At 49.3% G+C, this 13467-nt stretch overlaps 1 protein-coding gene across 3 annotated transcripts; it reads left to right on the top strand.

The window, feature by feature from the left end:
- The first annotated feature begins 11877 nt into the window (after positions 1 to 11877).
- Positions 11878 to 13397, top strand: hemk2 (HemK methyltransferase 2, ETF1 glutamine and histone H4 lysine). Of its 3 annotated transcripts, none has more exons than XM_084667938.1 (7): positions 11878 to 11945; positions 12114 to 12241; positions 12330 to 12416; positions 12535 to 12625; positions 12700 to 12783; positions 12883 to 13024; positions 13120 to 13397. In XM_084667938.1, exons 1-7 carry the CDS (start codon positions 11910 to 11912, stop codon positions 13221 to 13223), a joined length of 672 nt encoding a protein of 223 aa, XP_084524064.1. In that variant the 5' UTR covers positions 11878 to 11909; the 3' UTR covers positions 13224 to 13397. The 3 variants fall into 3 exon arrangements, with proteins under 3 accessions (XP_084524064.1, XP_084524063.1, XP_084524065.1); XM_084667939.1 differs by having other exon boundaries at positions 11910 to 11958; XM_084667937.1 differs by having other exon boundaries at positions 11885 to 12241.
- Positions 13398 to 13467: the final 70 nt, after the last annotated feature.

The raw sequence follows: 13467 nt of genomic DNA, 5'->3' as shown, positions 1-13467 counted from the left end.
TGTTTTGGGAAAGTGAGAGGGCTCTGGTTCCACAGGCCATGTGCTCCTGGTTAGCCAGTGTGGGGTCCCTGGTGCGCCCATGCATCCAGGATACAGCCCAGTCCAGCCTCCTCTCCACTCTCTGACCCCCCCCCCAACGCTACACACTATGCACACAAACATGCACATTACAGCAGACTCTGAACATTTAGGTCTCTTGTTTACCTACACTGTACATGTACTGTGGCAACAGGCACAAATCCATATCTGAGATCACTCAGCATGCATAGCTATGCTTATTAGTGCAAGTTTATTTTTATTTCTATCAGATAATCTAATGAATGGATGTGGCAACGAGATATACTCAACATTTCACGGAAGAATGGCCGCTATTTCAGTTCCAGCTCAAACCGTTGACTGGCGTCGTGGGAGTGGATGTTGTAATGAGACAAAGTATTGTGAATGATGTTTGGGTAGTTGGATGGTTGAAGTCCTCGGCTCCCGTGTGGAGCCAGACTAAATGACCCTTGTAACCTCGAGAACCTCTTCACTAGAACCCTCGAACCCCCCTCTGTACCCACAGCCTCAGACAGACACCGAGGACTAGTCCTGTGAGGAGTGATGGTCAACGCTACGAAAAGGGGGAAGAAAACAACTGTCAAACAGCTCGAGATGGAAGACAGGGGACTGCACCATTTGACTCATAACTGTTTTCAAATGGTCTTGTTTTCGAAAAGGTCCATTTTTTTTTCTTCCTGTTACTCTCGAAAGCTTTTCCATCTTTGCTTCACGGTGCGTTTTCCTGGGGCAGGGGTGTTTACCGGACTCGGGGAAAATCCCTGTCACAGTTCAGTTCCCTCACACGCCGTCATGTTACCACCACATTTTATCTGTGGACGTCAGACGAGTCAAACATCGGGTCGAGTTTCAGCAACACGTTGCGCCATCTTGCCCCGGGTGAGCCCAGTGCCTTGCCGAAGTAAAAGGTAAACAATAAATCTTGTGAAAGCACATAGAAAAGGGTCTGAATGTGTGCAACTGCAAACCCTGCCTCATCCGCTGCAGACAGGTCTGAACCGATACGTGTGTGTGTGTGGGGGTGTAGGCTTTTGCCGAGGGTCACTCGCGGCAGTTGCGGTGGCAGGCGTTGGCATGGCGCGTGCTGGCGGCGGCCCTGTGTTTCTGGGCTGTCTCTGCGGCGTGCTGCCCCAGTCGTGCCAGCTCCAGACCACAGGCTGGGGCACGAGGCACCAGGCCCCATGGCGCAGTGAGATATCAGTGCCATCCCTTCTGGAGCTCACTGGTGCTCCTGCTCAACCCGCCACAGAACCGCCCCTCTCCGCAGTCACGAAAAGGCAATACACACACGCGCGCGCACGCTATAGATACACACACACACACGCATGCTATTACACGCACGCGCGCAGACACGCTTTCAGACAACCACGCGCACGATATCAGACACACAAACAGCTGACACACACACACACACACTCAGACAGTGATTGAAACTCCCAGTAGCTATTCCAGGAAGAGCTGTGTGGGCACGATTGGCTCAGTATCGCTATGAGATTGGGGGTTAGTGCTGTATTACTGAAACTAACCTGGATTCATTCAACCTGGCCAAACCATCCACACTGTGTCCAAGGGCTGGCAACGACTTCGCCAGATTCTCCAGGGCCGACTGGAATAACACTGAGGAATTGGGATTTAGATATCCTTTTGGACATCCTCACAGGTTAAAAAAGCAAATTGGTCACACAAGAGTAGACGTGACCACAGAAGGGGAAGACAGCATTTCTGTTTTCATCCAACAAGAATCCAGCTACTGTTCAAATGCAAACACAGATTATTTTAAGAAACAGCTAAATCGTTGAAACGTGCAGTGTATGCAGAGTGTTTCCAGTACAGTTTGCAGATGTTTTTTTTTTTAATGTTGGTTGGATGTAAACATAGGTGGTATGTACACATGCAGATAGTTGTTCCTCTCAGTTTAAGTTATTCTTAGTTGTTAGGTTATTTTATTATTCAGGATTATTCAATTCCTCATTTGGATAAAGTTGATAAGAATGGTAGCTCCCAAAAGATTAGGACTTTTTCATCACAGAGAGTTGATCACTAGATGAGCCACTGGGAAACTGTCCAGAGGACCAGGACCAATGAACTCCAATGTACCGGTCATGTCCTTACAAGTGGCAAAGAAACTTGAGACTTGAATAGCCTGAAACTTGCAACGACTGACTTCTTAACATGAAACGTTGTTTCTATGGAGAGTTTGAGTTGAGTTTGGGGTTGCAAAAAGCGCCCTAGTTCCTCCACCTTCCCTGACTGACAGCTTCCAATGAATTAGGTCAGAGTCATCTTAGAGCCGTGAGGCGCATAATGTTTATGGGAACTCTTTGACCCGGTCGCATCTACCTCGGTTCAGATCTCAGCTCCTTGGTGCGTGGGTGGAGCTGTGTGGTAGAAGAATGCAACGCTAAGCCCGGGGATCAGCCCAGTAAGCTAACATGCTAAGGTGATTTGGAGAGCACATACAGCAGCCACTAGATTATCCGAGTCACATCCAAACCCCAGGGCTCTGAGGGGACCTCATCCAAGATATCCTGCAGCCAAACTTCAGAGTATTGATCCGGGATTAGGAGTGGCAAGTGCTCCGGGGGAGGAGGGTGGAATGAAAGCAAATATGAGAAGGAGGGCAGGGTGAGCCGGGGCACATCACCTGGACTTGGCCTGTGGCCATCTCTGGAGCCGAGACGTAGGTGTCCAGATGGTCCTCAGTGCGGTCCATCTGGACCACGTCTGCTAGTGGTTATCACACACCAACGCACACACACACACACGTGCACACACAGTATACCCCCTCCTATAACCGTACATTGCAGATATTTCCAGTTTCCGAAAAATGTCCGCCTCAGCGTTTTACAATTGTTTTCATACCGTGGCCTTGTTTCTTTTTTTCCCCTTCTTTCTCTAAAACGTGACCAGATTTCCCCGACAAGCTGAAAGGCTTCCCCACGGGAAGGGGGAAAATAAACACAGACGAGACCACCCCACCACCCCACCCTCCTCCGCCCCCCCTTATCGTCCTCCTTTCACAGCCATCCATCCAGCGTAGCGGAGAGGCACATTAGCACAGCCCCAGTGACCTAACTCTCCTCTCTCTCTCTCTCTCTCTCTCTCTCTCTCTCTCTCTCTCTCTCTCTCTCTCTCTCTCTCTCTCTCTCTCTCTCTCTGTCTCTCTCTCTCTCTCTCTCTCTCTCTCTCTCTCTCTCTCTCTCTCTCTCTCTCCCTCTCCCCCACCTCTCCCTCTCTCTCCCTCTCTCCCTCTCCCTCTCCCTCTCTCTCTCTCTCTCTCCCTCTCTCCCTCTCCCTCTCCCTCTCCCTCTCTCTCTCTCTCTCTCTCTCTCTCTCTCTCTCCCTCTCTCTCTCCCTCTCTCTCTCCCTCTCTCTCTCTCTCTCTCTCTCCCTCTCTCTCTCTCTCTCTCTCTCTCTCTCTCTCTCTCTCCCTCTCTCTCTCTCTCTCTCTCTCTCTCTCTCTCTCTCTCTCTCTCTCTCTCTCTCTCTCCTCTTCTCTCCGTTTCCAGTTATGGCAGTGTGTGGCTGCTGCCTCACTCCTGACCCACCTGGCGGAGGACCAACAGGATGAACACACGTTACCCCGACCCTCCACAACCCCTTTCCTCTGAGAAACCCCCTGTGCTCTGCAGGGACCAGTGGCCCCCAGGCCCACCAAGTATGGGGTCTGGGGAGGCTGAGTCAGCCTTCGCTTGATCCTATGGAGGCTGGAAGTGTGTATTTAGAGCAGGATCCTTGTGCGGTCAACGTGTGGCCAGGGATGGTCAATGTGTGGTCACTGGTTCGGGGTGGTTAGTGTGTGGTCACTGGTCATGGGAGGCCCAGCGTGTGGTCAGGAGTGGTTAGTGGTCATGGGAGGGCTAGTGTGTGACCCCTGGTCAGGGGATGGTCACTGTCTGGTCAGGGATGGTTCATGTGTGATCACTGATCATGGGATGGTCTCTGTGTGGTCAGGCATGGCCAGTGGTCATGAAAGGCCCAGCGTGTGCTGAGGGGTGGTTAGTGTGTGATCACTGATCATGAGGATCATCACTAGATCACAAGGCTGGGCATCATGTTTAGATGGGTCAGTATCTAAAGCCGACGTTTTTTGACGAGCACGACACATTTGCTCTGGGTCCATCAGAACAGAGGGCTGTCGATTCGAAAACGACTGTGTGTCGAAACTGTAAAATCGAAATCACACACAGCCTACATTTTCTATCTAGTCTATCTACGATAGACTTAGAAGCGCCGTGCTGTGGGCCTATCTATTCAACAGATGTCCCTGGGTTGTGGACCCATCTTTGCATCAGACCATTTTTGAGGTCTGAGCATGTCTTGCGCAGCTTCAGAGTTTTGGGCGCAAACCACCATTCTAAGTTCTGTGACAAGCTTCTGGAGGCTCCAAGGCCTTTTCGGATCCAGAGAACTCATGAGACAACGCTTCCTGTCAAACCCACAGCTACACCAGACAGACCCCGACATGAGACAGGCCTACATACAGGACACCCCTTCCCACAAACACACACACACACACGTACAAAGCTCTCTACCACTGACAGACGGACAGACCAAGCCACACTCCCCACCCGCTCAAGCAAAACACACGCCTGTCAGCATGTGCAATTGTGTGGAATGGAGTAAGCCCAGGAAGAGAGGAGGTGGTGGAGAGACTCTGTCTCCAAGCGCAGCGAATCACTCCCAACCCACCGCGGCCACAACGCACAATCCCAACCCTTCGGGAAGGCAAATAGGTACTCTTCAAAAAAAAGAACACTCTTACCCTTGCCGACAAAATGATCACTTTGGCCTCGTTTCAAGGCCCTCATACCGGCCCAGCCTCACAATTGACTCATTGTGTTTTTTGTTGGCCCTGGAAGGCCTCGCTCCAGCTCCCCAGAGTGGGATAGAGGCCTAATTGCAGTGGGATTGTGGAACCACGGCGTGCTTTCAGACTAGAGAGTCATTGATCATCGCGGGACATACACACACAAACACGAGCGGAGCACGTGCAACCAGGCACACCATGATATGCACATTCACAAAGTGAGCGCACACACACGCACACACACACACACACACAGGCACGTGCACCCAGACACTCAAAGAAGCCTGAGGTTTGTCAGGTGACAATGTCATCAATCATGACATCCATCCGAGGTCTGGCACCAAACTTTTCGACAAGTCATCCCATATCCACAGACCAACCTTGCTGTTGTATGCAAATAGTGGAAAAAGACCTGCCTACTGTGTGTGTGTGTGTGTGTGTGTGTACAGTAGAAGGTGATGGAGAGGAGTGTGTGACAGTGTGTGAATGGGCTCTTTATACTGGGAGAGCCAGTGCTATTCTGGGCACTGGGGCGGTCACACTGGAGTCACAGAGCAGCACCAAAGGCCTCCCTCTCTCTCCCGCAGTTCCCGCCCGACGGCTCGCCCGTGTTTGCTTTGGTCGGGCTGACGTCGCACAGCGGGGGGGTGGGGGGCTCCTCCCGCTGCTGACCCGGCTCGTTCGGGGGTGGAAAGTCACCGGCGTGTTCCTCACCCTGAGAGGCCAGCCCCAAATAGACGATCCCCGCTGCCAATGGCCTGATGCGGTACGTCATAGGGACAGGACAGGTAGCCAGGGGCTGTGTGGCTGCCAGTGTGCATTCACGCTCCAGAGAAAAGAGCAGGCCCAGCCCGTCGGACATTTTTATCCGGTGAAAGGAATGGCTGTGCGTGAGGCGTATGTTCATTAGGCGGACTACGGTTTGGCGGCGCAAATTTACACGCGCGTTTCGTGTGTGAATCAGATTAGCGAGCTGTGAGAACTGGCAAGTCTTTGCGCAAGACGACACAGGCAACCTCCTGCATCCCTGCTAGCTCCTTGCCCGCTGGAGCTGAGGTCGGTGGCTGTGCTGGGCTGGGGGAAGTTGGGGGGGTGGGGGGGGGGGTGGGAGGCAGGGGAGGGCGGGGGGGAGGGCGGGGGGAGGGAGGGAGTAGCGAGTTATTCCTCACTCCTTTTCCTCAGGATTTTTTTAACGAGATGTAGCTAAGCTGTGGTGGAGTGCAGCTTTCTGCTTTAGCGCCCTGCTCCTCGTTCATTGGGGCCACATTTGGCCTGCACATGTTGTGCCTCGGGAGTCTCGCTACAGGTCCCGGACCAGGCTGGAACCCAAATCAACAGGACGACAGACCACAACAACACACCACAGAGGAAAAGCCTGACTCGGCAAAACACGCTGTAAAACCTGCCTCGAGTTGCTTCATCCAATAAAATGCATCTCCTGTGTGCGTGTGCGTGTGTTGACACGCAGTATTTGGTGATTTAAACCATTGGCCACCTCAGCTAATCCTCTATATTTGAGCTCTGCCCTGGCTCATCGCCGTTGTAGGTAGACTTGATTATGGTTGAACTTTAAGAGTACACAGTGTTTTTTATTGGACCATCCCATGACGATAACATTTTATTTCACATTGGCAATACCACGCTGTATTCAGCCTATATACCCTTAGAGCCTGTGTGGATGTGTGCATGTGTTTTAGGCACCATTTCCCCTCCATTTCCTTTCCTTAGCCCTAAATTACCCTTGCGAGTCCGTTTTTTTACTGAGCTTTTGCCATAATGACTTCCACAAAACAAAAAAAACCCTGTCTAACACGTGTGTGAAACCTTCACTGTATGGTGTGATTACAGTGACTCATGGTGACTACTCTTGCACATGTACTCCATTTGCGACATCCCCTCCACAACATCTAAACTGTTTATGGGGCAATACATTATTTAACACGAAACATCACTGAAACATGCCTTTCCTTGAGCTTATATTATCACATCTTTAATTCCGCACCAAAGTAATCCCAATGTAGGTATTGACCTAAAAAGTCTGAAAAAGAATGTGACATTCCCTCATCTACAGCATAAAGAGAGAAAGCAGCATATTTAATGCCGTGTCAAAAATCCTGGTAAACATCACTTCCCTATGGGATTGATCAAGTCTTATCTTATCTTATGAATCACTATAATAGGGAGTATTTGAGTCTTCATTGTGGTCATGGCTAGACGGGTCGCGTGTCCAACCTGTTGTCTGCTTCCTGTCTAAGGAGGATCCTGTTCTTGGAGACTAATGCTGTTACCAGCGGCCATTAAAGCTGAGAGTCTACACACAAACCATGTCAGGAACTCCTAACCAGACATACAATAGACTGACTTCACAAAGGAGGAAAGAGAGAAAGACAGAGAGAGAGAGAGAGAGAGAGAGAGAGAGAGAGAGAGAGAGAGAAAGAGAAAGAGAAAGAGAAAGAGAGCGAGAGCCTTGCCAGAGTCTAAAAGCTTTAAAAATGGTTAGATGTTTTTGGAAGGGTCCTGGAGTGGGCACTGGCAGCAGAGAGGAGGAGGAGAGGGTGCAGGGAACAGAACGATCCGACCTGATTCAGCGATGCATCAGGGCACAGCACATTCTCAACCCCAGCGGAACCACTTCTGACCTCTGTGGGAACATTGGAGTGTGGCTCCACCCCCCCTCTTGATCATGTGTGGTCACGGTAGCCCTTACTGAGGATAGAGGCTTCAGTCCATCTGTCAGACACACTGGGGAACTGGGAATCTAAGCTCCCTGGGCCTGGGCCTGCCTGTTGTGGACCCTGCTCCAGTGGCTGGGCTGGATTAAAGAAGACCCGAGGGAGGAGTGGGGGAGTGAGGTGATAATGGAGAAAAGACCTGCTGTGGGTCACCTACTACCTCTGGGCTACCTTGTAGACACACACTCTCTCTCTCTCTCTCTCCCTCTCTCTCTCTCTGTCTCTCTCTCTCTCTCTCTCTCTCTCCCTCTCTCTCTCTCTGTCTGTCTCTCTGTCTCTCTCACACACGCCACACACACATTTTGCTGTCTGGGAAGGGTCAGAGTTCTAAATGCCATTTTGGTTGCTTGGATTTGGTTAAGCTGCTGCATTATAGGGTTGGGAAAAGGCCAGGGCCTTGGGAGAGACCCCCCTCCCTTCCCCACACGCACACTCTCACCCCACCAGCCCAACCCTGTCCTCCTGATCCAGCACATTTCCCCAGGGAGAGTCTCTCCCCAACCACAAATGCACCCAAAAAACACTGTCTAAAACACATAGAGCAAATCCCACTCTGTGACAGGAACTGTGTTTACGTTGTGTGACACTGACAGATCATTGCTGGGCCTGTCACTGACCCAAAAAAATTGCTTGTGAAAAAACAGCTTGTGAAAAAAAGTGCGACACATAATGGGTCCATAAACTCGTCGCTCACGTCATTGCCTTGTGGACCCCTTACTCGAATGGTTTCATGAATGAATGGATGAATTGGTTCTGGTGTGCACATTTAAACTGACTTCCAGCAACAAATCAGTCATGATATCCTAAGGTCCTCATGTGAGGGTCTGTTGGGGCCCTGGGCCAGAAGCTGGGCTGGATTATGGAAGACCTGAGGGAAGTGTGGAGGTGTGAGGTGATAATGGAGAAAAGACCTGCTGCGGGTGACCTATTACCTCTGGCTACGGTGCAGACACACACACACACACACACACATATACACACTCACGTGAGGCCAACGTGAGGCCTACATGTGAGCCTGAGAATTACCTTCAAACAGGCCCGAGGGCCCACTCCTACACACGAGTAGGAGTGAAACTTGTTTTTATGAGTTCTTGTTTTTGTTTTTTTGGAGCCTTTGTTGAATGTAGGCCAAATCCTATGTATTGAATGTAGGCCAAATCTGCTGTTTATGTGAACACACCCCCTCACCCCTCCCCTCCCCCCTTCCCTTGGCCGCCCGCACTCTCTCTGCGGCTCTCTCCTCCTTTCCACCTCTCAGTGTGCCTCCTCATTTCTCTCCCCCCCCCCTCTTTTCTCCTGCTCTTCCTGTGCTTCCACTTTCTCCTCTCTTCCTCTCCTCATCCCTCGCTTCTCTCTTCCACATCTTCAGTATAATGCAAGACTGACTTTAACAAGCTGCAGCTGTTCATCCCAGTATGTGCAAAATACAGGTCCCGTGCTAGCTTGCGAACACATACACACTCACACACACTCACACACACACGCACACACACACTTAACTGGCCTCGTGCGTGGCAGACACGCTGCTCTTTTATGCTAGCAGTGTGTCCAAAGGGGGTGATAAATATCCTAGTTGAACACTCAAATCTGTTTGATCACCTCGCTCAACCCCTATTTCCTCCTATCTCGCGCTTGTCCTCACTCCCTCTCTTGACAGTGTTTTGACTGGTGCAGAGTAAAGAAAAGGGGGTGATAAATCCTGACTCTGTCCTATAAATCTTGATATCTCTCGCATCCATTCCTGAATACATCACATTTTCGCTTTCCTTGCTCCGCGCGGACCATTGGGGATGGAGCCACTAAGCTAATCAGATGCCCATAATTGTCGGCAATACAAACCATCCCTCTGTTGAGGGTCGAAGCGGTCATTCTATCAGAATAAAAGCGCTCCTACCCTTTCCTCCTGCCAGTTCAGTCTGTTTGAACTGTGGTGCAATCCGGAAAAAAGGCCTGTGCATCCATGCACTAAAAGAAGCAAGTGGGAGAAAACGATTTGAATGTTTCCGATGCGGCGCTCACAAACATGGCTCACAAAAATGGCGAGGCTTTCGGCGGCCTGTCCTCTTTTCGAGGCAGACTTCTATGAGGATAGCGCAGCATATCTCCTGCATAGGAACCAACATGGCCAGACACCATCACGTGGGCTGACAGGAGCTCCCCAAGTCACCCCAGTACCTCAGCAGAGCACCAGTCATGTGTGTCAGAGCCCTATAGAGAGGGGGGAGCTAAACTGCTATTTCCACAATAACTTTGACCTCCCTTCCACCATAAACGTGAGGCTCTTATGCGACACAGGTTGGAGTCCAGGAGTCATCTGTGTCTTCCGTTCCATTAAAGCAGAAAGCCCTCCAGGCGGTTGGAAAATACCCCAAATCCCCCTTCTGACGAGCCGAAACGAAATGCCATTTCGGGAAGTCCTTCGAGTGGTGAAGAGAGTGAAGTCCTTCGATGTCGTCAACCGACTAAGTGCTGCATACTTGCACCATCTAAACAGCTTTTCCCAAAGTCACAAAACCTTCAGTTCAGAGAGAGTGGAGAACTGAACGTGTTGTTACCCCACATGTCACAGCAGACTGTCCTCAACAACAAAGCCGGCGACTGCAGCGAGATACCTTCTCGGGTCCTTGGCCGAGAGCAGAAGGAGCAGAACAGTGCCGGTTGTCTAAATCCTGCTAATCTTTACTCATAAAGGTGTCAGTCAGCGGCCTGGTCTCCAGGCTTCAGACTGTGCAGAAGGATGATGGAGAGAAGGGGGAAAAGGAACGGAACATTCTGCAGGCTTAGGGCTTATTTTCACCCATCTACTCAGACATTCTGTACAGTAGTAATCCAGTCAGTAACTATCTTGTTTTATTTATCAGCATGGTGTTGGGCTCAAATGTCAAACTGCATTGGATATGGGACAGTATATCAACACATTCTGACGAGAGAGTGGTGGGATGCCATCCGATTGGAAGAAAAACAAAGCATGCCAAGGTACTTCTCTCACTCTCGGATCACTCATTTACTGTGTCGGTAAAATACGTAAATGAACCATAGAGAAATATAACAATATACAATGGGCAGAATGGCCAAATACCTCCCCTACAAACATGGCTGCATTTGGTACACTCCGTTTATGTTACTTTGGCTCTTCTGACACACTGTAGAACATCTTATATTTCATAGGCCAGTACAATGTGTCATTGTAATGGCCTACCTTTGTTACTTGACAAGGTAGGTAGACCATGTGGCCTCAAAGTTGTGGCATTCAAATCACACATATACAGTACATAATACACAGAGACTGCAGACAGGGTAAGGTACTGTGAAAGGTAGCTCACAGTAGATGGGTTTTTGAAAGATGAACGCTGCCCCCAAGTGGCAGCTGATACTCGCCCAATAACAGCATCATCAATATTTACACATTGATGAAGTCCCAAGAAAAAGCATTAAAAGCTGCAATTAAAGTTTCATACAAATTTGTGTTGTCTGTATTTGAGGTATGCCAGTTTATGAGTGATGCCCAAGCCTTGTTAGGAGGCAAAATAGTCAACCAAACGGGCAGCAAACAAACCAATGAAACATGACACAAGATACATTTTACGATTGAGGTTTAATTGGGTGTCACAGTAAGGCGCTATGGAGACGTAAGCATCACAACACTGTCTACTGGTCTATGGCCGGGCAGAATGTCTGCTGCTTTTAAACTGGGCCAAAGAAAAGCCTGCTCCACAGATTCAGATCTAGGGGTGTGTGGTCCCATAAATCCTAAACTGTTTTGGGGACCCGGGAGTCTCGAAATGAAAAACAAGTTTGTTTGCCTTATCTCTCGGTGCGTGCAAAATAAATGGTTTTACTGCCATGCTTTTATGGGTCCCTGTCTTGTCTATAATTCAGACATTGTTAAAAAGTAAAACCGCAAATTCTGGGTTATGACAGAGGCTACCGAGTCACAGTGCAGATTGAGGGGACAGGGACACTGCGACTGGTTCGGTGTCAAACAACTGTACTGGCTGTCATTTTACTATGTCCTCCTATGCACTGTAACTGTTTCAATGTTGTGTAGCTGCTCCAGCTGCAGGCCGGGTTAGATCATTGTAAATCAGATAAGATTGAAATGTTTAAAGAAAATAAACTGTAATTTAGGGTAGAACTAGGTCTATTAGATATTGCAGGTGTGAGACCTATGTTGAGTTCTTCCTGGGTACTTGACAGGGTCTGGACTGAACCGATCATATTTATTTTTTAGAACATGAACTACAAATCCCACAAAACATCTCGCAGCAACGTGACGCGGAAGTGCAATTTACACATCCCCATGTGCGTGTATGGATTTTGTCAACATACCTGCCAGTCTGTTGCGGGTATTTGTCTAATGTACATGAACCTTACGTCAAGTTGTTGCATTTTCGTTACAGATAGTGGAAAAACTAGAAATATACATGTTTGCATATTTTCTTAAGGCTACAAGATTAGCAAATAACGTGTTTAGATGTTACAGCCCTTAGTGTATGGGGTTCCGTTATTTCCAGATGTATCCGACACCCTTATATTCTCATGCGGGACGAGGTCCCTTCATCGATGTCTACGAGCCAGCAGAGGACTCATTTCTGCTCATTGATGCTTTGGAGCAAGACGCAGAGAAGCTGAAACAGATGAGGTGAGACCCACCCTTGAATGCAAAATGTCTTACTCATGAACAAAATCAGACATAAAAAACTAATTCATTTTAACTGTATGTCTCAAAGCCCCACTGTTTGTCTGGAGATAGGCAGCGGCTCAGGGGTGGTGTCTGCCTTCCTGGCATCGGTAATCGGACCTGCGTCTCTATACATGTGAGTTATGTGTGCGCATGTCTAGAAGCAACGATTAGCTTGGACTTTGTCGAGCAACAAATCTTTATTATGGGTTTAGCACGAGTGTGGAAGTGACCAATGTGTATCTTGTGGACAGTTGTACTGATGTGAACCCTGCAGCAGCCCAGTGCACCATGGAAACCTCCCTCTGTAACAAAGTCTGTCTACAGCCTGTAATCACTGACTTGGTAAGACTATCTCTCTCTCTCTCACACTCACCCAGTACAAACTCACACCTTGACATCAAGTGCATCTCTTCCAGGTGGAAACTCTCTTGCCAAGGCTGAGTGGAAAAGTTGACATTCTATTGTTCAACCCTCCCTATGTAGTTACACCCCCTGAGGAGGTAGGCCAACTAGCGGGTCACACAGTGCTGGTGTCCAGGAGATTTGACACAAGAGTGCTTTCATAGAAAATCTGTTTGACGATGCCATCCGTGTTGCAGGTTGGTAGCCGGGGCATTGAGGCTGCCTGGGCTGGTGGTGACCGGGGCAGGGAGGTTATGGACAGGGTTTTCCCCCTCGTTCCTCAGCTTCTATCCAAAAAGGGTCTATTTTACCTCGTCACTGTGGCAGAGAACAACCCAGGTACGTTTTACTTGAACGTATTCATACAGCGTGATTCCATCGTCTGGTGGTTTCTGTCGAGTGATTGTAGTCACAACTGCCCTCTCTGCCCCTAGAGGAAATCATCAGTGTGCTGGCAGAGGCTGGCCTGCAGGGGGCGTCCTGTCTGTCTAGAAGAGCTGGGAGAGAAAGCCTCTCTGTGCTACACTTCCATACGTGACCTTGGTTATGGGCTCCACACCCCGCACCTTCAAACCCAGCCACAACAGGATAACAGTGTGGCGGGCTGGACCAGTGAATGATGTGTTCAGAATTTAGAAGTCTGTCAGTGTCCATGACTCCCAAGGTTATCTTGCACTGCCATGGGTAAACAAACTAAACGTGTTCAAACAGATTTACTGTATGCTTAATCTCTTTTCCACATTGTTTTTGTTGAGTAATGCCCTTGTGAGAATTACATTTTA

Source organism: Hypomesus nipponensis, chromosome 12 (genome assembly GCF_054491055.1).
Source record: "Hypomesus nipponensis isolate SF chromosome 12, ASM5449105v1, whole genome shotgun sequence".
NCBI classification, from domain to species: domain Eukaryota; kingdom Metazoa; phylum Chordata; class Actinopteri; order Osmeriformes; family Osmeridae; genus Hypomesus; species Hypomesus nipponensis.
This window is presented reverse-complemented; position numbering and strand designations above follow the sequence as displayed.